Source organism: Botryllus schlosseri, chromosome 9, assembly GCF_051294905.1.
Source record: "Botryllus schlosseri isolate E-star chromosome 9, Bs_hap1, whole genome shotgun sequence".
NCBI classification, from domain to species: domain Eukaryota; kingdom Metazoa; phylum Chordata; class Ascidiacea; order Stolidobranchia; family Styelidae; genus Botryllus; species Botryllus schlosseri.
The window spans coordinates 24742997-24767291 of NC_137244.1; the positions used below are offsets into that span (position 1 = coordinate 24742997).

Genomic DNA, 24295 nt, shown 5'->3' on the forward strand with positions numbered 1-24295 from the left:
GGTATAAGTAGAGATGTCCAGCTATGTAAAAGAGTAAGTAGGCCTACTCATTTTGCCAAGTCAAGTACAGGTAGAAGTAGTTCCACTCAAGGTAGTGTGAGCAGGCAAAATCTACTTAAAAAACTCTGAATATAATATTCTTCTAGATGTTCTTTATTCCAATCACAAGAAATCACGCCATTGCAAGTGAAACGGAAAGAAAGAATATGATCTGGAAAAATGATGAAAGCTCTATATAGTGAATAAAATTTCATTTAGCGGTGGTGTGCATTAACTGTGGTCTATAGTTCCGACTTTTTCTTCTCATCAAACTTTAGAGATGCGCTATTGATACAATATCTTTGTCCAGTCGGATTAGGCCCATCATCGAAGACATGTCCCAGGTGACTTCCACACTGCAAGATAATTTTCTAATTAGCAAGCTGATCAAGTGAACACCGAACATCAGTATCTGTCCATGTTTGAAATATTTATAAATATCAGCCCTTTTGTACTCTCAGCATTGGTTGCGATTCTAACCAATTTATCTGGTAAAGCTGTATCGACCAAGCGATTGATCAATCAATCATGGATTTTATGGATTTTTATCCGCTCGAAGACACACAACTAACAATGCGATACACACAACATAATGTGATGTAATGATCAAGTAACCATCGCTAGTAGTGTCAGTAGAAGATTTCTACCCCAGTACAAGTAGAAATAGGGATTTGCAAGAAAGTAAAAGTAGCCTAGTTTTGATAAAAAAAAACTGAAAACTGTGAAGTAGGTACACATTTAAGCAGTCTAAAATTATACTTATAACCACTTAAGTACTGAAATTAGGCATTGAGAGCCATATTCTAGATTAGGGGTCAGCAATGCCGTGCCCACACCACAGGACCCAGGTAGCCCGCAAGGACCAGATGAATCGTCCGCGGCCCTGTTCTAAAAATAGATGGAGTAACAGCCCTTACCAGTGAGCTTTTACATAATGAGATTGATATATTTAGCTGTCACTGTGTAAATCACAATAACATGTAACATGGTTACTCCAGCCACTTACCCACATCAATATTGTTGTGTTTTTGGGCTGTAACTCATTTTGTGTTCACAATAGAGAAAACCTTCTTAAGACGGATAGAAACATGTTTTGTCAGCTTTTGAGCTATATACCATGACTCTAGGACCAGTGGTTATTGAGATGGGCAATTTTACCCCCTCTCGCGCAGAAATTGGGGGGGGGGGGCTTGCTGGTTGGAAAATGGGGGAATCCCCTAAAACCAATTTTCATCAAAGTTTTAGGTCATTTGTCGAGATTTAAGAACCCCCTTTTTTTGTTTAAAAAAAATGTTATCTTCACTCCATCCTATTAGGCAGACCACCTCTTGGGTGTCCAAACGACCAAGTGCAGTCTCCCATTCTGTCATCCACCTCGGACTAATGCCCGCATTAATGATGTATTCTGATTAGGTTGAAAAAAGCGGTATTATGCAGCGCTTTAATGAATGATGAGATTTTTAGCAAAAAACACTTCCATTTAATACTCCCTCTAAAGAGAAAATGTCGAGGGGTGTCTTTAATTTGTACATGTCGCCAATGCTGACATTGACTTTTTACACCCAATTCCGAGACGGCAAAAATGTGCATATAGATTTCAAAGTTTACGGAAAAATTGATCAAAAACTACACCGTCAGTGATGCGAAAACGCCAATGCGAAACCCTTATATGCAGGTTACATGGAGTTACACAGAAATACGATTGGAGTATCTGTGGTCGCACAACTGCATCACTTCTGACTGAGCAGGTCTCCGGCCTTGAGAAGTCCGTGTCGCGATACCATAATATGAAGCATATTCTAACGTGCGCGTTTGCAATTATATCTTTTTTTCTTCCTGACAACGCATGCACAGGGTTCAGGCCTGTATACGACTAAAAGGGTCAATGTTTTATCGGTTTAAAACTGTATTCGGTCGCCCAATCATCGTATTATTACCGATTTCTGTTTACTAAGAAAGGTGAAGCTAGAATAGAACTCCTACGATCAGTAATATATAATATAATATGCTACTGTCTATATAGGCTTGATAATAAAGTATTGATAGGGAAAACAAGGGGATGAGTTTTTGGATTTTGGAATCGTTTGACTGGTGCGGCCCGCGAGCGATTTGCAGGTATGAATCCTGCCCACGACATCAGTTGAGTTTGACACTCCTGATGTAGATCTTTCAAACTATGAAATTTCAGAATCATGCTTCAGGCAGCAATTATGTATATGTAGGCCTACATCAACTGACCTTTTTACACGTTACTTCAACCCTTTTCATTCCATGGCTTGTATCAGTATGCTTTTGAACCGCTTCAGAGTTCATGACCTCATAAAACGACGGCCAGCCTGATCCAGAGTCAAATTTATGATCCGATCTACAATACCACAAACTTTAAGATCTAAATTTCAACTGCATAATATTTGGTGCTCACTTGAAGAGATTTTCGCCACACACAACACAGCTGTAAATGCCCGTATTCTTGTTGTAAGTTAATTCTCCGGTAAATGCTCTATTCAAAAAGATAAGGCTGTGATTATTATTAATGTCAATACCAAACATGAAAAGAGTCATACCTTTCAGTACCTTTTTCTTGAGTTACATGATATTGCATGGGAGTCAGTCTCTTTCTTAACTCTTCCTCAGAAAATTTGACTTCAGCAGAAGAGGCTTGATATGCAAATAAAATCAAAATGTAGCCCACAATATCCATAACTGCTATATAATTCTATGTCATATTTTTGATGAAATATCTGCTAGGGTAATATAAAATTAACTCAATGTGAAGTCGCACTTCATGTAGTAGCCAGTTTAATATAGTAGATATATAATACTTACGAGCTGTGGTACCGGTAGATGTACTGGTTGTATTAGACATTGCAGATCCCATTGAAACGAAAAATGAGCGATTAGAAGAGATGCAATAGCGAGTAGGCGACACCGACCGAATAATTAACCGTGACGACCACGAAAAACTTGCTCTGAAGACTTTAGCGAACATTTAATAGCGACGTCAGTTATGTAATTGCAATTGAAGCGCTGGCATATGATGATGTTAATTTTTTATTTTCGCTGCTTGGATTGCATAATGTTTTTCTTGGAGCTACGAGCTAGGGAAGTGAGACGGACAGAAGGGCTTCAACGATGAAACGGGCTCGACGGCATTGTTTTGATTTCGTTCCTGATGATTGCAAAACCGGATTTCGGATATGGATTCGGATTTTTTACGAGACTTTTGACCATTTTCAAGCCAGACTTGATTGGATTTAGATTTGGACTGGAAGCGGCAATTCGGCAGCGACACTTTTGCTCTCCGGCTCGTTCACTGAGCTAGATGTCTTAATCTAAGTTCAAACCACAACAATTTGCAACGTTGTAAATTGCTATGGTCAAAAGCTCGTTTGTCATCGAATACGCAGAGCTGCATAAATAGAGTGGCAGGAGCTTTCTATTTTCAAATCTAAATCCTGTTCCAGATATTAGATTCAAGTCCAAATCTAATCCGGATGTGTCTGATTTCGAAAACTACTCCAAGTTTCGACACCTTCCTATCTTTTAGTTGTATAGCAATCTTAGGTGAGGTTTTTAATAATATACTATAGCCTTCATATAAAGGCTATGAATATACTGAAATGAATATCCGGGCCCAAATTAGGCAATGACTGAATTTAGCTCAAAAGAAGCACGGAAATTAATTGTTACGAAAAATGTTTACGTCTGTCTGTTTGTTCTGTATTTCGGTTGAATTAAAATGAAGACTCCCGCCCTCTCTCTCTCTTTCTCTCCGTATCCGAATCCAGCGTCGCAATAATCATTTCGTCCACTCCAAACTAACGAAATGATCCGCTGGGGCCGATAAATCCGGTAAACATTGTTATCTTTAGACATTGCGGTAAAAACAGTGCTAAAATTCGACGTTTGAAACAATTTTCTCTAAGCTAAAAGTAAGTACCGAACCGGATCATGATCTGGTTACATTACAAATCGCTGTTATTATATTTGATTGACAGCTGTCACTAGACGTTTCAGTGATTGCCCTGTCCACAGAGATGAGCATGGATTAGGATTAGGTTTTGAAAAAACAGGATTTGTGAAATTTTGTCGGATTTGGATTGGATTTGGATTAGACATTTTTTTCAGAACGGATTAGGATTTGGATTGGATTTACCTATTTTCTGGGAGATTGAAATATCGTGTGGCGAATGGCGACAAACTATATTCAGATCAGTTATTAATGTAATTATGGTTACTAGGTTACCTTGAATCAATGGAATCGTTGGTTGTGAAAGAAAATTTTCGAATCATTCCATTGCATAAATTAGTTTTTTTTCTGAATTTCCAGTTGGAATCGGATTAGGATTGGACTTGGACTTGAATGTGAAAAAGTTATGGATTAGGTTTTGGATTTGGATTTGAAGGTTCGGATTTGGATTGGATTAGGACATAGAAATTTCAAATCCGCTCATCTCTGCCTGTCCACTGTCCAGTAATATACTGTCAGCAAGCAAGTAACTGGTACCGTTGGCTATGACCTTTCTACCGCCCTACCGGCTGTGTTGCAAATAGTATTATATACTCCCAGCCGCGTTTATCCTTACCTACATTGCGGAGTGATTTTGTGTGGAATTATATACGCAGAAATGTGGATTGCACATCAACGACATGCAACAGCAACCGATTCGTCCTCGAAACTCACTCATTTTCGATCTCCTGTTTTTCAAATGTCGTTCGAAGCGGAAAATACGCAAGGCGAGTGGGCGAGGGGACGTTGTCGTATCCATGACAGCCGGAGAGAAATTAGTGATTGGTAATTATGTGAATACTGGTGTAATCAGATTCTCCATCGGACCATCAACAAGCTCAAGCTGGAGTCTTATAAGTGAGTTTGATATTTCGGTCGCTCCATCAAATCTTCATTTTCATGCTTAATTTAATCTTGAATTATGTTGGTAGTGGGGTTGCACCAACTTTGACTGCATTTCTTTTATTTAGGACCACCCTTTGACCCTGTCCATTGCTGTTCAATATTAAGACAGATTTATCAATTATCACCACATATTGCAACTTTGATGTAAAAATTGAATCATTTTGTCTCTGACATGTTTGGTCGTATTATTATGGCTTTACCAGATTTCTCTAGACAGCTACCATTATTGATAAATGATAGTTTCATGACATAGCCTATAAATATTCGAGTTTTTAGCTTTGTATAGGGTCTAGAAATAATGACTATACACCTGCAGTATCCCCATGTGAATAATATTTGCATTGTATTGATAAACATATGTATTGATAAACCATATGATTGCCTAATTGACCATAATATACATTTCCTTCACAATTATTTCATAACTTGTATTGTAAAATATGCATAAGCCAGCATTTTAGCTGTGGTAGAATAATCTCTTTATCTGAGATGGTTTGGAGATCACTATTAAGTGGATAACATATTCGGTAAACTTAGACTTTCATTGCAAATGTAAACGCTGTTTGATAGCCGTATTTCAGCACTCAATGTGCATCAACTATTGTCGTGCTTGGGGTTTTCATATCTTATTATGAATATATCAATAAAATGTACGTATGTTGAAGTTAGAATTTGCTGTAAAATTCTGTTTCATTGAACTTTGTAACAAAGGTAATTCAGTCATAATCTTGGTGACAGTATCATACTATCAATATCGACTTGATTAATTTCTGGTTTAGAAACGGGCTAATAAATACATTTATTTTTGACTTCTTATCCTGGTGATTAATACTGACTTGAGTAATACTCACTACTTGCTTGATGATTCAACTTAGGAAACTTTATTGGTCAATGGAGTATCATATTGAGATACCACTTCTTTTTGTTGTTCTCTTTGAATGTTTCAGTTTTTTCCGTATGATAACCGTCTCACTTTAATTAATTCACGAGGAATTCCGTGAATATTTTATTAATAATTATATCGCGGTGATCGATAATTTTGAGTAATCTGGCCAGCTTTCAAAATTCCTATGCATTTAGTAGTTATAGTCTTGTTTGTTATGCTTCAGGAACAAAATATCATCGAATATATACTTCCGACAATAGTGATACTTTCAGTCAAGATTTTAGCCAATACAAGCTGTGTAAAAATTTGTGCAATGAAAATTGATATATTGGGTTGGGATACCATATGTCCTGGCTTTCTGCACAATTGACGCGAAGGTTTCCGAGGGAACTGGTTTTTAGAAGCACGAAAAATTACCTTTTTTCAAGTCGAGCCATGACTGATAAACCATTTTTAGCAGAGATCTCCCATTTCAATGTCTGCTAATATCACTTGTAAAAAGCGTATCCTTCTCAGATCTCTAAACATGTTAGCCCTAATCTTGGGCATCTGGAACCAAAGATCAGAGATATGGGACCCTTCTTCTGTTATTGATGTTTTTCAACGATTATGTTAGAAATTTGTCTCTTGAAAGAATCAATTGTGTAATCTTAGAAATTGTAATAAATGTGAAAAGTACCTAATTTTGTTTTCTAGATGGATGAAGATACTTAATGAATCTGATCATTTCGAAGTAAAGGTAAGACAGACCTTGATTTTCATGTTCATCGAACCACAATGTAGGCAAATATCTTGCTGAAAATACTTGACAGTCGTTCCATCCTTTTCCATGTGTATGTGTATTGTGTATATGCAGTCAGTAATTCATTTAGTTTTAGAGACTTTTGATTAGGTCAGGTGGGAAACTTTTGGCCCATTGGCGTTTTTAATGTGATCATCATCACAAATTTGATGAAGTAGACAACATAAGTTATAAATAGACACAGGCCCACGTACAAAATGTCATATAAAATTAGAAGTAGGGAAGCAAGCTCACCAACATGTGCAGCCTCTGTATAGGCTAGCCGTCACAAATGAAAAGAAAATAATTCTGCACTGGTTACAATTATTCCACTCTTTGAAATTATATCTGTACTTGAATTATTATGTGGAATGGGAAAAGTGGACCACCCAAAATGGTATTGAGTCCATGCAACCTGCACTTTAGTTGATTGAACTAAGCTGAGTGTTGGTTCTTGAGTTTGAGAGCTCAGTGGTGGTTTAAAAAGATTGTGACACTGTAATTTAATATATTGTGGGGATTTCAGACAATATCCCTTTAGCCTCGGGGTAACTAAACGTAAAATCTATCATGATTGTGGTGATAAAAGTTTTGATAATCTGATATTCTGATTATTGCTGAACTCTTCCCACTATTTCATGCTGTAATCTATGGATATTGTGGTTTATTCGGCCATATTATTTAACCATTATGACTCTCCATAGGCTGGAAATGAGTCACCTGATGATATATCTAATCTGTTTTGTCATTCTCCATTTACCATTCTTCTTGTGATATCATCTTGTAACTAGATTTGTGAAGCAAGACATTTTATTATTGTTGAGGAAATGTCTTCTAGCTGCAGTTTAGTGATGATGAATTGAGATGCAGTTTCGAGCAGATGTGTAATTTAGATCTGTTTAATGACCTCGGCGTGTAGCCATATGTACTACATATAGATTTCTAGGATCTTGCTTCCAATTGTAATCAATAATTCATGACTATGCTTGGCTGCTAAAAATCTATTCTTTGTAGTTCATTCTTACCACTGAAACGAGATATTTGTGCTGTTATTCTAATCTCTTCTTATGCATAGACTGCAACAGTTGCTTTTTAGTCAGTCCGTTAGTTTTAGCAGTGCATATGGTGTGCTTACCGGCTTTAGGAAGTAACGAGAAGAGGCATTTCCTGATAGTTTGCATCGCAATTTTTTTGCTGGTAGATGGCGTGTTTGCTGCATTTCTTACGCGGCCCAGTTTGAGTTATGGCACGTCTTCATTCAGGAAATAATCGCGTTTCTCATGCAGACGCAGTCGCTTTCATTGTCATCAAAGCTGGCGAGCTGCAAGATGTGACTTTTCAGCAGAAAGATCCTGTATCACCAGTATCGGATATGGCTTTGAGTATCTTGGCTTTACATGACTGGCAATGTAGTATGTGAGACAATATTTATGTAACATATGAGGTCATTAGCGCAAATATTTATGTTTATTAATAATAGTAAGTCGTTTTCGGACATTTCTGCAAGATAACCTTAGGGTATGTTTTGAAGGAAATTCCATGTTGGGAAATTGCTGAGTTTTGTATGAGCAATAATGTAAAATAGTAGGCTATTGTTTGGTAATATGCTGCTCAGTGTTACTTAGTTACCAGTTTCGTGTAGGTGGAGGGCTATACTCTGTTGGAAAACATACAGTTCTCATGTTTAGATAGAGGTGGTATCACAACAAAATAGCATGATCCGGTGTGTTATTATAACATTCCTGAATCTTTGGTAAGATTAGTAAGTAAGCACCGTGTTCTTCATTCATGGATGGTAGGCTGTCAATATGCTGACAGGTTTCGTGAAGGAAGATCAAAGTGACTTTGACACAGAGGTTTTTGTCTCATTTATTACTGCCTTGAGATGAGAGATGGTATTCGACTCAGTAATTAGAGAAGCATGTGCGTTATTTTGAAAACCGTTTAATTATACGTTGATAAGAGGCAGAGTACTGTCTATGTTGTAATTATGGTGGTTATGAAGCTCGAGGAACTGTAGCAGTGTGTTTATCTATTTCAAGGTACCATTCTGAGTTATTGCGGTATGCATGGGAGATATTTATAGTGCTGTTTAATAGTAGATTTGAATTTGAGAAAATTCACACCTATCCAGAGATGCTTTATTCATAACATGTGTTAAGGATTCTGTTGGTGTGTCAGCGTGCTAGTCTCCAGGGAAAACAGTGCATAACTAACAGTAGGTACCTTATAGACAGAAGTATCATTGATACATTGCAGATTAGTCTATACTGCAGTATATATTTGAGACTGCTGGCTCAACTTTTCACTGGACATAGTAAATTAGGCCAAATCATAATAAGAATAGGTTAATTGCAGGCTGTTACAGGGAAAAAGTAGGTCAGTGCCATGCTGAGAGATGTAAATGGCCAGTTGGTGCGACATGAGTATTGCTGTCTCTTGAGAATTTGTCTGATCATGTCTTTTTAGTAGGGCAATGCATAATTTTGATATTTATGTCGAATTTCACATAGCATAGTCGTGTTAGATATCTATCTGGGGAAGGATAACACAATGAGCCTTAGTAATATCTTATTCAAGCAGCTTATATGTATTCTGAATACGCTTATGCAAGGATGCACTAGCACAGCTTCCCTAGCATTTCAATCTCATCTTGATTGACAATAGTTTATTGTAACATATGTTGAATGGTGCTACTGCTGCCTGCTTCAAGGTAATACATCTAATCACATCTATTACCAACAGACTTGTGGACAATGTTGCCATGCAATTAGATGTCTTTTTATGAGATAGAGATACACTAATTAGATGGTCATCTAAAGTGAATGAGTCTGCGGGAAGCTGGCCAGTGCAAATGTGAAAATGCATCGGAGAGTCAAGAAAGTAGAGAGGGCGTTGTCGCTGAAAAACAGAAAGAAAGTGTCGTTATCTGAGGAGATACCGCTGCCACGGCCGCAATTCGAATTTGAAGATACTCTGGGTAAGGGCACAGATGAATGTAATGCAAAATTTCAAAAATATTATCTGAAATCTGGATGCAGTACATATTCTCAGTGTATCGATTTGTGTTTTTTAGTAGGATATACTGATTATTATTCAAATTTGGGAAATTGTATAAATTTCCTATCAAATATTCATCTGATCTGGTGAACTGAATTTGTTGGTAAGATTTTTGTAATCTATCTGCAGTGATATTGCCCAATCAACAGTCCCGATATTTTTTCAGAAGTATACATTTGCAATGATTGCTAATTGTAAACTTACGCTAAATTATCATAAGGCTATGTTTACTGGATATTCCAGCCTAGTGCTGCACTGCTTTAATCACAGATATTCCCAGGTTTTTGCAAAATAGATTCCTTGAAGATATCCATATGTTTACATTTAAAACATCGCAACTTTGGCCTTGGCATTTCCGGAGTGTTTGAGGAATATTCTATTGTACTATGGCTCGAACAAATGTATTGTTGGCCGCTCCTATTGTTATTATTTTCTCGTAACATTTCAAGACACAATGCTCTGCAGTGCTCTGCCTTTCTCATGGCCAACAACAGACCTGTTTTTAAACTGGCTGGAGTCACGTTAGCTCTCAATTACCTGGTAGAATGACATGATGTTAATTACAGCTCATTTGGTAATGATTTCCATGCATATTTGTTGGTCCGAGTGCAGAGCGCTGAGATTGCGGGGCCCTTTTCCACTAAGACTTGTATTGTCAACGGTAATTATAGTTGGATAATAGTTAATAGACTAGGATTATAATTATAGCTACACAGTTTTTTTTTTTCAAGTAGGATTAGAATTAGAAGCATGACTCAAGTTCGGTTCGTGTCAAATCAGAGGTCGTACTCTAAGAAAGAGACTGCCAAGTGTCTGTATGGCAAGCTTGGCTCAATCCACCCCAATATAGAGTTTCCTTGTATTTTTTAAGGAAAACAGGAAATTAAAATTGAAGCATATGAACATTTCACAAATTAGATTAGATCGGGTACTAGATTTTGCCCAGCCCTGCATATTTGTCGTCGATTTTCATTTCTCAAGCTCACCCATTTCGCAGTCAGCCAGCTCCGGGCTTCTGACGTTCTTTCCAACTGCTATGACGAGTACGTCGTCACTCAAGACGGGGAGTTTAGAATCGACCAATCTCCAAAGAGGTCGGTTATCAGGAAACATCCGTTTCATTTCGACGGCAATCTGATGCCGGTGTGGCAAGCTTATTACAGTCTTGACAAGAGAGCGTCTGGAAGTGTACTACTCGGTAGACTCATGGTAAGTTTGTAAAAATGAATGGCTTCCTATCAAATGAGGTCACAGGAAATTGAAGTGTTAGTAGGCTTCTTTACACTTAGTAAAAATACAGATCCAATTCATCAAGGCATCAAGTCTGTTGAGAATTTTGCTTCTTTGATCTGTGGGTGTAAGTGCGATCTTCACATCCTAAATTCATACAGTTTAGCAGGGTTGTAGCGAAGTAAAAAGGTTCCGAGTCACAAGTCAATCTCACTTTTATAGTTTTGGCTGAGTCAAATCAAGTCACTTTAAGTTCACCACGAGTCGATCGGTAGGTCGTGGGTTCGATCCCCGGCCGGGTCAGACCAAAGACCTGATTGGTAACACTGGTATCCATGTCTTCCCTGCTTGGCGCTCATGCATTACTGGGATAGCATGGAGGGGTGGTGCATGACTTAGAATGCCGTAATAGGCTATATCTGCACCTTCCTTGTCCTGCGGCATATGCACATCATGCACTCATGATACGCATATGCGCAGATCGTGTGTATGTATATCATGAGTCGGTCTATATGCCGCAAAAACATCAAGGACAAAAAATAAACTACGTCCTTTCCTTACTACGTGTTTGGGACGCTGTCATAAGTTTAAACTTCTTTATTTCCAGACTCTCACCACACTTATCGGGGATCTCCTGAATCCGAGGAATCTCACTGAAAAATCAATACACGCTCGATTTATCGGGACTTCTCACGTGCCTTTTAACGAATTCAAATCATTTATAGAGGTATGTGTATTATAGAGTGTTTTGATCAATAATGCGATGTATTTATATTCCCAGGTAGCTGAACAATGTTATTTTGTAGGTATAGATATTTGATGACATTGATACAATTGTTGATACACAAAGTTATTTCCAATTCTCTTGTAGTTGCTGACGATTACCCCTGACGAGTGTCAGCCGAAAATATGCAAGTTTATTTCAACATGACTGTAGTAGGCCTATTCAATTGTATATTGAAGTTCTGTACCTCCAAGAGTCTTTCTATAGATTTAACCATAATCCTATTTGAGAAGGGCCTTCCAGTGCTATCATTTCAGCAAGTTTTCTTACATACGGTTTGTAGAAATATACAATGTTGTGGTTGTGATTGCAATATTGTAGCTCTAATATTGGTGTTTTTCTTGTGTATTTCTGGAGATTTGCTGCATCATGTGTTGTTGTTTATTTTTAGCGAGCTGTGTCACAGAATATATTGTCATCGATTATTGATTGGAAGCGCGTACGGGCAGTGTGCTGGTCGCAATGCGAAAGTTGGCATTTACAGGTATGACGGATTTTTTGGTCATTACTAAATAGAGGTTTTCGTATGCGGAAATGAAAATTTCAACCTTTACACCCACTGTAATCATGCCATGCAAATGAGAGATCTGAATCTGAACGCCGTATATTTTGTATTGTTGCATAATGCACACGGAAGCAAGCCAAATCATTGCACTCTTGAAAGAATTTGCTACATATGTAACTCTGAAACTTGCTATGGATATTGGGGTCTCTTCAAATCGTAGATATTATAAAACTGACAAATATGTCTATTCTGAGGCGAGGTGAAAAAATTGATGAAATAGCTGTAGCCTGTCTATTGATATATTTCAGTATGACGTCACTGGAGATTGTTAACCTGATTTTCATCACGAAAATACATGTTTTTGATGCACTCCGCTGAAATTCCCAATCTGAAATCATTTTATGAGCTTGAAGCTATTAATTGGCATGCCTAGACTGTTGATTTTGAATGTGGACCACATATTACACTGGTCAACAAATTTTTTTTCGTTTCGAGTTGCATGAGATTTTTTAACTGATTCTACACAATTTTAGGATGCTGATTTCAAATCTGCAATCAGTTTCTTTATGAATGCTCTAGTTTTCATGCATTCGACAATTTAATTTTTTTTCGTTTGTGGCACATATTTAGTGCATAAATCTGATCTGCATCGAACACTTTTTATCTATCCAGCCCTTTTTCTTTTTGTATACATCATCTGAACCATTGTGAACATTTGCTAGTCATTGCTGACTGACTTGCACATGGTGGAGGAGTATTTTTGCAGGCCTGCTTGCTCAACAGCATGTTTTACTGCTACTCAGTTAGGCTATATGTGTGTGCGTTGTCCCTGTACTATGGTACAGTACCAGTGTTTCAGATAGAAACTTTCAGCTCTTTTAAGTTGTAGCCTACTGCTGTTTATGGGCATTTGAAGAAGTTAGGCAACTTGATTATAGTGAGGTATTGCGGATAGATGCTGTAGGATATTCTATAAGCTCTATTTAACACTCGTCTGCTGGTAGCCTTAATTAGAACCATGGTTTTTTATTCTTTTTGGTTGTGTTAAGCACATAGATATCACCAGACTTTCTTTCGATTCTGAACTTTTTTCAGATTTGGTCATGGCTTCTTCTAGTAGATTTTAATGCAAAAATAAACCTGATTCATTTTGTTATATCTGTGGTGTGTACACGCTTTCTCGTCAAAGACGAAATATAACATCGTTCGTGAAGCGTGCGTACAGAGCTTACTTTGGCATCCATCTTGGCAATCAAGATAAGAAATGGTCTCCACATGTTGTGAGCCATAACTGCGAAGAAATGCTCAGAGACTGGACAAAAGGAAAGCGGAAGAGTCTGCCTTTTGGCATTCCAATGGTGTGGCGTGAACCCCAAGATCACACGACTGACTGCTACTTTTGCATGGTAAAGACAAAAGGTGTTGGCAGGAAGAGCCGACAAATGCTTTCTTATCCAAGTATACCATCAGCTATACGACCTGTTCCGCACTCTGATAGATTCCCTCCTCCAGTCTTTAGTGGTTTTACATTTTCTGAAGATGAGGAAACTGAATCGCAAAGGGAAGAGGTTATGGAAATGGAGTATAAAAGAACAGATTATACAGGATCTGAATCTGAACACTCTTCTTGTGAAACCAGAGTAGCTGTTCAGCAGTTTAATCAATCAGAACTGAATGACTTAGTACGTGATTTAGATTTGTCCAAGCAAGCAGCTGAGCTCTTAGCCTCCAGACTCGAGGACAACAGGTTCTGGATCAATCTGTAAAGGTATCCTTTTTCGAAAAAGAGAAGAACTCTTTCTTCCCTATTTTTCAGAGGAAAATAAGCTGGTATTTTGCAACGATATACCTGGTCTTCTCGGACAATTGGGTATCTCCTCGTATGATCCAGGAGAATGGCGATTGTTTTTGGACAGTTCCAAGCGCATCCTCAAGTGTGTCCTTTTACACAATGGAAATGTTTATGGAGCTGTTCCAGTTGGTCACTCCACTGTCTTGAAGGAACGGCATGATGACATTAAAACTGTTATGGGTTCGCTCAGATATCATGAGCACAACTGGATCATTTGTGTTGACCTCAAAATGGTTAGTTTTCTGCTAGGTCAGCAAAAAGGATACACTAAATTTCCATGTTATCTATGCATGTGGGACAGCAGAGCACGTGAAAAACATTGGACACAGAAGGAGTGGCCCTTACGCGAAACATTTCAAGCTGGCATGCCTAATGTAACACACAACCCAATCGTAAGCAGAGACAAAATTGTTTTTCCGCCCCTGCACATCAAACTAGGTCTCATGACACAGTTTGTTAAAGCTCTAAATCCTGACAATGAATCCTTTCTTCATCTTCTTCATACTTTCCCTGCTTTGTCATATGATAAAATTAAAGCAGGAGTGTTTAATGGACCACAGATTTTTTGCATCTTTCCATCGATAGCTTTAAGTTTATACTGTGGATTGTCATCATTCTTTTCAATGTCATTTTGCAACAAAAATTCGCTTATTACATGTATTTTACCAGCAAAAATGTTCTTTGTTACATTTTTTCAAACATTTGGTGCCTAATTGTCTGTAAATACAATTTCTAGTGGTAACACAATAATTTCTGGGAACCTATTATTGTTTTGAGGTTGGTTATTCGACTATAAGCAAGAACGTCATTTGACAAATCATGTAATTTTTCAGAAAATTTGAATTTAGTAAAAATAAAATAAAATATCTCGATTTGCAAAAATCTAGACCTTGCAGAAAAAAACTAAGGTCAGATTCGGATTCAGCGCCCCCAAATTAGGTAAGAACAAGTGTTGGTAGAAATGCAACAAAATTTTTGTTGACCAGTGTTATTAATGGAACAACTTGCCAAGACAAAACGGTGTAGGCTACCAGTATAGAAATTGTTGGTATCAAATTCGGTTTTGGCTGCGGCTCACGATTTGGTTAGGAATATCAACGATAATTTTGATGCTTGAAGTTGGATTAAAATATGTCGGCATAGTTTGGCTTGTTCTCCCGGAAACATTTCCGTCATGACTAATCAAAAATTATTCAGTAATCAATACTAAATATCACGTGTTTTTTTGGTATCAAGTTGACTGTTACAATGTATATTTTTTTCCAATTGCTACGAACTCTGAAAACCAATATTTTGTTTAGTCAATTCCCTTTGACTTACCCGGAAATGGAGACATGACGCAGGATCTTTACCACTCGTTATATTGGCTGTGGTGTACGTTCAATCAGGTAGCTGAAACTGACACCTATCCGCCTAGCGCAGATTATGAAGAGGTAAGTGTTGGTTTGGCGTGCATATCTTAATTGCTTGCATGCCGGAAAACCTTTTTCAATGTGAAGGGTTAACAAAAGGGTTGTTGAAAAATAATGGGGTTGACAACAAAATTTGAAAACTAAATTTCTAATTTTTTTTTCATAAATTAAAAATTTCCAAAATATTTGGTACCAAGTTGACCATGGATTCTGGAAACGTATAAATTCATTGTTCTGCTGCAGATCGAACTTCTGCTTCGAAAATTGTTTTCGAGTCTCGGTATTCTGTGGGAGGACTTCGATGATAATGCGTCGTCAAGTTCATCTTCTATTTCGTCTCACAACGTCCAGAATGGGCACACAGGTCGGGGCAGCCTCAAATCTTCTGACGGGCTCGGGTCCAGTTTAACAAGGTAAGTCAATCTATTGATCAGTTTGAAGTAAAATTAAATGAGTATAGACTCTATACTAGGGTTGTCCATAATTTGGAAAATCTCAAAATTTATGCGTATCCATGTCTCATTCTACAGATTATAGTTAAAAAAACGTCAATAGACCTGCAATAAGCTCACAGGAACATCGTTAACATTTGTCTAAATGCGTTCGAAAGTAGCTGCCGTAGAGTGGGCGTGTCAGCGACCATAGAACGGCAAGCAGACTAGTAATCACGAAATCATGGCGTTTTATTGGCTAATCTGCTATGCTTCAATGATCACGGCGTTGGCGGCTTGTCGATCTGCTGGTCAAGGAGTCGGCTAACGGCGGTGATTCTGTAAGCGCATTGTAGATTGGTCCGCAAATAATGATTTAGGATTAATTCAGAACATGTTGAGTTACGAAATACATGATGAACAAAGAACAGCTGCTTCACAATCGCTTCAAATACATGACTGGATGGCTTATTGTGAAGGTAACCGTTGTGGCCCGTACGCATTTATTTCATTCATGGAAAGATATTGGAAAGGCGCTTATGCAAGTGGCAAACGAATTTCTAGTTTCAGAGAGGATGTACCATCATTGAATACAAATATAAAACTTGACATTGACACTACTTTGTCTGATCTTATTAGGCTGTTGTCGTGGTATATAATTGAAGTCTTGAATGCTGTAAGGGCTGAATTAATCTGTCATTTATGCTTGGCACTTGTCAGATTACTGCAGCATAATGAATCATACCCGCAATGCCGCGCATGAGGTCTATAGACGAGCACAGACTATGCTGGCAGGACCAGCAAAAAGACAGTTTGCTTGCATTGCCTAGCATGTCCTTGAAGAATCTTAGATCATTACCGGCTGCATCACAACTAATGCTTGAATGAAACCAGACATGGACATAAAAAGGATGTATTAAAGCGGTATGGTAGTTAATCTTCTTCATAAATCCAATGTAAGCTACCTGGTCGGCCCAAATATCTTCTGAGCATACAGGATTGTGTCCAGAATCCATCTCACATGGCATGCTGCACCAGTTTGGCGATGTGTAAAATGCCTTACCTGCACCCAGAAAAGCAGGACCACTTGGCGTAATCTCAGGCATATCAGGTAGATATTTTCGGGATCTATACTTAGTTCTATAAGTTAACAATCATTCGCTGTTTCATCTCCGTCATGCTTGCAAGAGGCTATTGTTGCGCTAAATCTATCGGTGCCTAGTTCTAACATTAAAACATTCAATGACCAGATGTCTCATTTTATTATCAAATCATCAACGTACAATAATGCGCTTACAGAATCATTGCCGTTATCGAACGTCTTGAACTAGTAGAAGCACATAATCAGCAAGCCGCTGTGATAGTGATCATTCAAGCATAGCTGATTATCCAATCAAGAGACGTGATTTCGTGATTACTAGTCTTCTCGCCGTTCTATGGTCGCTAACACGCCCACTCTATGGCAGCTACTTTCAAACACATTTAGACAAATGTTAACGACTTTTCTATGAGCTTATTGCAGGTTCATCGACGTTTTTATCAATTATCTACAGAATGAGACATGGATACGCATATTTTTTGAGATTTTCCTAATTATGGACAACCCTACTCTATACTGATAAACTAGCATAGGAGTGTAGCCAGGGTTGTGATGACTTGAATTCCAATCTTTCTTTGTCATATGACTTGACACATTCTATACCACGTATTCAAGTGAATAATTGTTATTGAAAAATAGGCCCAGAAACTGTCTTTTATCTGTTTGAATAAACATGTTTAGAGTGATAAGAATGAGTATATTATGTATCTGAGGCCTTCGATATCACCTACGAATTTCACGGAAGTGAGTTGAATCTGGTTAGTTAGAATTAGTGGTGTATTGAAATGACTCGAATTGACTCGAGTCAAATTTTTTTAATTCAAATTGACTTGTGACTCGGAATCTTGTGACTTGTTTACAACCCTGTGTGCAACATGCGACGAAGTGGACCCCATTTTTTATTCAAACTTGACATTCATTTAGAAAAAAAATCTATGCACACGCTGACGCGCAATTTACTATTGAAGCGAAAGTTGGCTTGATGTTCTTACTCGGAAAATATCCAAAAATTACCTAAAATTGAGTTGCGGCTATTTTTGACCTACCTTCACATGTAAAATTGTCAGTAATCGATAAGCATTTTATTTCTGCCTATAAATTGTTATCATATAAATTAAAAGATTGCTGGAATTCCATAACAACTAAAAACAGCCCTCTGTGACATATTTAATAGAAAACTACAACATTTAAAAATGCTACGCGAACCCACTGGTTGGGAAGCGCTGATATAGGCTACGTCTTTTTCTCACATTGTAATTCTCACTATGGTGAAATTTTTTAGTTTTCAACTGTAACAATTTGCGAACAAAGATTCCATTTTAATACGTTACATGCCTGTATTATAGAAAATCATCATGTATCAACTATTGTTTATGATCAATTAATAATCACATCACACACAAGTTACAATCGCAAGTATTGTGTTTCTGAACTGCTCATTAAATTGTTCATTTGTTCTCATTGACATTTATAACCAGCTCCGTTATTGCATAACACCAATTCATCGATCTACCATATATTACTTTATTCGTGATCATTATTTCGCTTTTTGATTGTTCTTCAACTATTTGCTAGAGCATCAACAATAAGGAAAAACTCCTTTGTAAGGTAACGTTATGTTTCTAGACGGTAGTTTTTGCCAATTTTGTTGACTGTGGATGATTCTTTCCGAAGCATGATATCATGAGTTTAATGTGTAGGCTTTTGTCTGATACGCATTATGATTGAATACAAATCAACCGAAATCAATACAATCAAATTGCTAGTCATGGCTTGTGGTATGCCTGATCTCATTCCTGCGATTATCATATTGTTTGTGCCCACGTCAATTTTTAGTTCAATATATTGAAGTAAGAATATGTCCTTACAACCTTACTCCATTGGTAATGTGTGCCGAATCTTGATAATCATAATCATTATTTTCATTTGTGCAAGTCACACAATGCACAATTTGATGTACAAAACACAACGCATTGCAACGCGTTGAACGCAATGTAATGAATATATAGGAGTCCTGATGTCAAAGCGACCAAGTATTATCTCTCAATCTAACACAGACCCCTAACACAGTGGGCCTATTTCATTTTGAACTTTTGGCTGTCATTCCATATCCATCCGATTGTCCCTCTTTCATAAAGTTATTTTTCACTGTTTGATATAATGATAGTGTTTTTAATGCGCTAGAATCGTACTTGTAGCCAATTTAATGCATGGTGCCGTAGCTAATTGCAGATATCCCGAGCACACAATTGTTTTTGTGGATTGCCGGAAAGCCTATATGCTTGCGCATTTTTTCAAAGATTTTACCTTATCTAGACATACAATACTTTTATTCAAGTATCACAGGGACTTTGACCAGTGACCACCCATGTTCTGTTCACAGGTTACTCGAAGACGGCAACACAACTGATGACGAGGAAAATGGTCCGGCGACCGCCGAGACGTTATTGGTTACGTTCCAACAGCTGTTGTCGATTCTCTCCGATATGTTGGGAACCGACACCGTCGTTTCTCCGTCCTTTAACCGAGCCGTCACGCAGGTCTACCTCAGCGAAGTTGAGGAGATTGTCAAGACGGTAACTCTTTCCCATTGTCGATCAGGTTGTATCTGTGATTTCTGTATGCGAGTTCATGCTGCCATTGTATGTTCCTCGCTATTGAAATGATGAGCCTTGCAGCAATTCGTACCAAGATTATGTTTTTCTATGTTGATATCTTCTGCGTGCTTTACATATGAGTATGCGACATAATGAAAAACGACAGTTGGGCATAGGACACTTTAGCATGCGTCACTTCGGCATGTGACTTTATAACTAACCTTAACCCCAACCATTATCGTAACCTAACCCTAAATCCAACTCTGACCCAACCTTAACGCGAATTTTTACCCACATGGTCATGTCTCGCATGCCCAATTACCGCATACTGATGTGTCGGTGTCGCATCACATGTCATTATGTCGCATGTTCATTAGGGCTGTTCAAAAATAACTATTTTTTCAAATTTTACTGGCTACTTGATGCAATTTGGATTTATAACTTGATAGTATATTCGTTATCACATTGCTATTATAAAGCATGAACTTGTGGTAATGACTTTTCTTGACTTCTTCAGGGGTGGATGTATTTGAAAAAGCCTGGCACGGACACGTGGAGAAAGCGTTGGACCGTACTTCGCCGGCAATGCCTCGAGTTTTATTCCGATCAACTGTGCGACCCTATGAAGTATCAGATCGTGCTGAATAACAGAATGCATATCGAGGTAACTAGGGCGGGTTATCAGTAAGGGCTACGTAATATCGACTATCTAACTGATTCAATTTCAAATCGAGGTTTCACCTTTGAGTCGAGCAGAATAATATGCATTTTGATGTCATACATGTTGGCAGTTACAATTACTGAAACCATTATTTTCATATTTATTAACCTCATCTACACCTATAGCCTTTTTTTTGCTACAGAAAATGTTGTTTCAATGAACATGAACTGAACATGCGTAGTTTTCTATACTGTGTTAACGCCAATCTTGGTTTCGGAGCTTTGACAGTTGAAAAAAGAGTCGAAATGATAATTCCCGCTGATAAAATAGTTCCTTGTCACGAGTTTGGTACTCGGAAAGCCAGGCTTATATTCAGGGTTGCCGTACCATTCATAAGATAAGTCCTTACTTTGAAGGGTGATGTCATAAACTGCATTTTCCTTATTTATAAGATTTTTCCTTACATTTGACTGGTGTCGTTGGTTAGACTTAAGCACTGGGCAAAAGTGATTCCTTTTTTTAGTCATCCGTTTGTGAAGTTTTTCGACTGTCCTTGGTTTTTGATCCATGCCAATAGCAACTCTGCGTATACTACAAGACGTCGCTGCGTAGTGAAAGCTCACTTTTTTCAGAGTCTGCCGGCGTTGTCGTCTCACAAGCATCGTTTCAGGCTTGTCGAGAGAGAGGGCGACTTCAATATCGCGTGGGAAGCCGAGATGAGCTGCATGGATTCGCAGCACGCCCATTCCTGGATGCTCGTTATCAATTTATCAATCAAGATTAATCCCACAGGTAATAACTCAATTGCAGTACATTAGTACAATTCTACTCAAGTCAAAATTAGAGTATTGTCATGCATAAATAGAAGTAGCAATTCCAAGTTAGTAAAAAATCCTGCTTGAGTGCTAAGAAATAATACAACTAATTTGATTCTTACCATCTCTGCAAGGTAATAATAGTTTAATCAGGCAAAACGTTTCAGTAATAGGATTTGTTGCTGACCACTTCTGTACTTAGGAAGCAGTGTAGGTATGCAAAACCTGCTTTAGTCCTACGAAAAAGTAGTACTTCTTGTCTGGAGCGCATTTCGCTGCGGTTGACACTTTGTGATATTTTTATTTTGGATGTATAATTTTTTTGTTTCATTCAGGTCTCAGCGCCAAGAGAGTGGAACTCGCGGAACGCAAGCTCGAACGTCACAGGCGTCGCGAAAGCGAATTCAGCGCCATCGAAAAACGCCGGGAAGCCAAGAAAACGCGGAAAAAACTAGATGACGTCAAGGAGGTGAGTTACAATTACCAAGCTCTCTTTGCAACGTAGCGCTAACTTGTCTGTGTGACGCAGAGATGGGCCGTGATGCAAGATAAGCTGCAGGAGAGGGCCGCGGCCAGGGAACGTGCGATGGAGACTGTGCTGAAAATGGATGAAATTTACGATAAACTGCAGTCGGTCACCAAGAAGCAGTCGCTCATCAGAAAGACGAATTTCAGAATAAGGTAGAAACTCTTAAAAGTCTAAGCTTCATGTGTGCTTTATAACAGCGGTTCCCAACATGTTTTTGAGACCACCCATATAAAAATAATTCAGATCGGCCAAATTTTGCAACCCAAACAAACAAATGTAATGTTTCTACCAACCAAATTCATGCGCAATTTTGATGTAAATTGAGTTTGAGCATGGAGTGACATTTCTTTTTCAAGTTTTGTGATCTCTTCATCTTTTCAATTATATTTATTGTTATTTTTTCACCTTGGATACAAATGCCCATATGTTGTGTGCCACTGTCTTGTTTAGTGCTTTGAAATTATTTTAGTTTTTGAAACTACTTCGCGAAGCGCTTTTGACATGTCTTGGAAAGAGCCACCACAGTTCGCAGTTGAGTAGAAATGCGTTGTGTTACATCTGCTCGTACTTGAGTAGCAACACCGACCACTTTAACCAGCTCTGACTCCCTGCCAGCCAAGTTTATTCGGTCTCAAAAGTTTTTTTGTGTGTATTCGTTGCCCATCGTCATGCTGTTATTATTATTTATTCATGATGCGGTGTTAAAATGTTTGTTCCGGCATTTCAGGAGCGCGTTTCCCAGCATGTCGAGCGACAGCGGCGTGGAGATGACTAAAGACGAGAGAGACTTGTTGAAAACGAGAGACGAAAAGCTGCAGGAGCAGGAAGAAAAAATGGAGAAACTGGAGGAGGAAAAGAGAGCTCTACAGCAACAGCTAGTGGTCAGTGTGGATTTTTTCAAATACGAAATTTTGTACTCTGATAACTTGGCTTCTGCCGGTTGGAATTGAGCGAGATTTGTTATGCATCGTTTTTTAGACAGCTTGACAATTTCATGTGGTCGACAGTAAAATTTGTAAAGTTTTAAAAACATTTTCTAAAATTTTTTCAACTCTCATAGTCTCGCTGCTACAGTTTGGAATTGACCCAAATTTGATGTGCAGCATTTGTTTTTCAGCCAACTAACAATTTTGTGGAATAGCCTGCAAAATTTGAAGAAAAAAGTTACTTTAGAACAACTCTACTGACCAGTAACAAGACATATTTAGTCGAACACTTCATCAAAATTTTTGATATTCGCAGGAACTGCAAGCATCGGCGATTTTATCGGACGACACTGACAAGACCCTAATACTAGTGTACGGACCTGAAAACGACTTGGACAACGAACGAAACGTACGTATATCAACACAGTAGCGGTCAAACTATTTCATGATTAAATCTATTTCCAGCCGCTGTCCAAGGCCCGAGCAAACAGCCTAGCTCCCGCATACTACCCGTCGAGACACTTCGCAAAGAAGCGCACCAACACGTACAACAGCCCTTACGTGTCGAGGAAAAACGGCCACGTTCCCGCCATCTCCATATCGACGTCAGCGCTGGCTGGCAGCCCGTCTTCCATATCTAGTTTAAGCTCTTTGAAACTCAGCACCGCGCATTCGCAATCGCACCCTGAACTTCACAACGGACAAAACGGCGGGAATATGAATAGTAGTCGGCACGATAGCACTTTGACAGACAGTCCTAGATCTTTGAAAAGCGGCGTGGGTCATCATTCTGATCAGATCGACGTGACTTTGACTTGTTCGTCTGTAGATTCGGAGGGGTCTTCTGTTGCTAGCCGTGAGAAGCTAGTATGATACCGTCGATATGACCCGCCACTGCGTGGTACGAATATTGTTCACAGTGTTTTAGTATAGGTAACTGACTTACGGATAGATTCGCAACTCGTGACTAGGGCTGCTCAAAATAGAGTACCTCTGAATTTGAACAAAAAATCACAGATTTTCAACTTTCAAGTGCAATTTTGGGATAGTTGCAGTGCCCTGACAAGATTACAATACATATTTTCGTAATCGGTGCGACAGCAGTTTTTGTTCAGTTTTAATATACCATATTTAATAAATTTTGCGTTTTGCAACCTACGAAGCTACGTGAAATTTATGGTTATCTCTGATTGTCCAACCGTGCAGTCACGTGTTTTGCGTCTATCCGTAGTTTAGTTATCTATGGTCTCGGCGAGGTCTTGAATTCTGTAATTTTGATTTCCACACCGCGTTTGCTATTTGTGAGTAACAGCTACCTGTTGAATGTCGGTGACGTAGTAAAAATCACCTGTAACGCGAGGCTATTTTCGGTTTTACGACTTTTCTATTTTTGGGATTTGTATCTTATTCTTATCCGTTCAATTTCAGTAATAAAATGTGCTGCACCGAGGTACGAGTTTATTAGCGACCACACGCACGGATGTGGTGTTTACGGAATGGCGTTCCTGCCCGTGTTTAGGGTGGTTTAGGTGAGGACCAAGTCGATGTGAACTAGGCCTACCATATTCCCAGCACCTAGACAATTGGACTAACTTTTTCCAATAAGGAATGACCATTTTTATAGGGTCCGTGAAATTTGTTCACCCGAAGTACCATGGATATTAGATACAACCGTCAAGATGCTCGACACTGATCCAACTTGTTATAGGACTGTTGAGTTCGCTCTTGGACCAGATAAATTTGCAACAGATGTTCGTATGTCAAAAGGTCCAG

General features: G+C 38.5%; 2 protein-coding genes across 4 annotated transcripts; one reads left to right on the forward strand and one right to left on the reverse strand.

The window, feature by feature from the left end:
• Positions 1-132: 132 nt before the first annotated feature.
• LOC145447369 (peptide methionine sulfoxide reductase MsrB-like) lies at positions 133-3381 on the reverse strand. The gene is made up of 5 exons (XM_080325791.1): positions 2866-3381; positions 2604-2697; positions 2462-2539; positions 2278-2404; positions 133-395 (listed from the first exon to the last, which is right to left on the reverse strand). Exons 1-5 carry the CDS (start codon positions 3026-3028, stop codon positions 282-284), a joined length of 576 nt encoding a protein of 191 aa, XP_080181917.1. The 5' UTR covers positions 3029-3381; the 3' UTR covers positions 133-281.
• Positions 3382-4391: 1010 nt separating this feature from the next.
• LOC145447368 (uncharacterized) lies at positions 4392-23971 on the forward strand. Of its 3 annotated transcripts, XM_080325790.1 has the most exons (16): positions 4392-4906; positions 6537-6579; positions 10679-10890; positions 11519-11638; positions 12087-12179; positions 15354-15485; positions 15708-15877; positions 18570-18602; positions 19378-19570; positions 20109-20255; positions 20885-21044; positions 21403-21536; positions 21597-21748; positions 22324-22477; positions 22839-22931; positions 22988-23971. In XM_080325790.1, exons 3-16 carry the CDS (start codon positions 10819-10821, stop codon positions 23393-23395), a joined length of 2061 nt encoding a protein of 686 aa, XP_080181916.1. In that variant the 5' UTR covers positions 4392-4906; positions 6537-6579; positions 10679-10818; the 3' UTR covers positions 23396-23971. The 3 variants fall into 3 exon arrangements, with proteins under 3 accessions (XP_080181916.1, XP_080181914.1, XP_080181915.1); XM_080325788.1 differs by lacking the exons at positions 4392-4906; positions 6537-6579 and adding an exon at positions 6621-9601; XM_080325789.1 differs by lacking the exons at positions 4392-4906; positions 6537-6579; positions 18570-18602 and adding an exon at positions 6626-9601.
• The last annotated feature ends 324 nt before the right edge of the window (positions 23972-24295 follow it).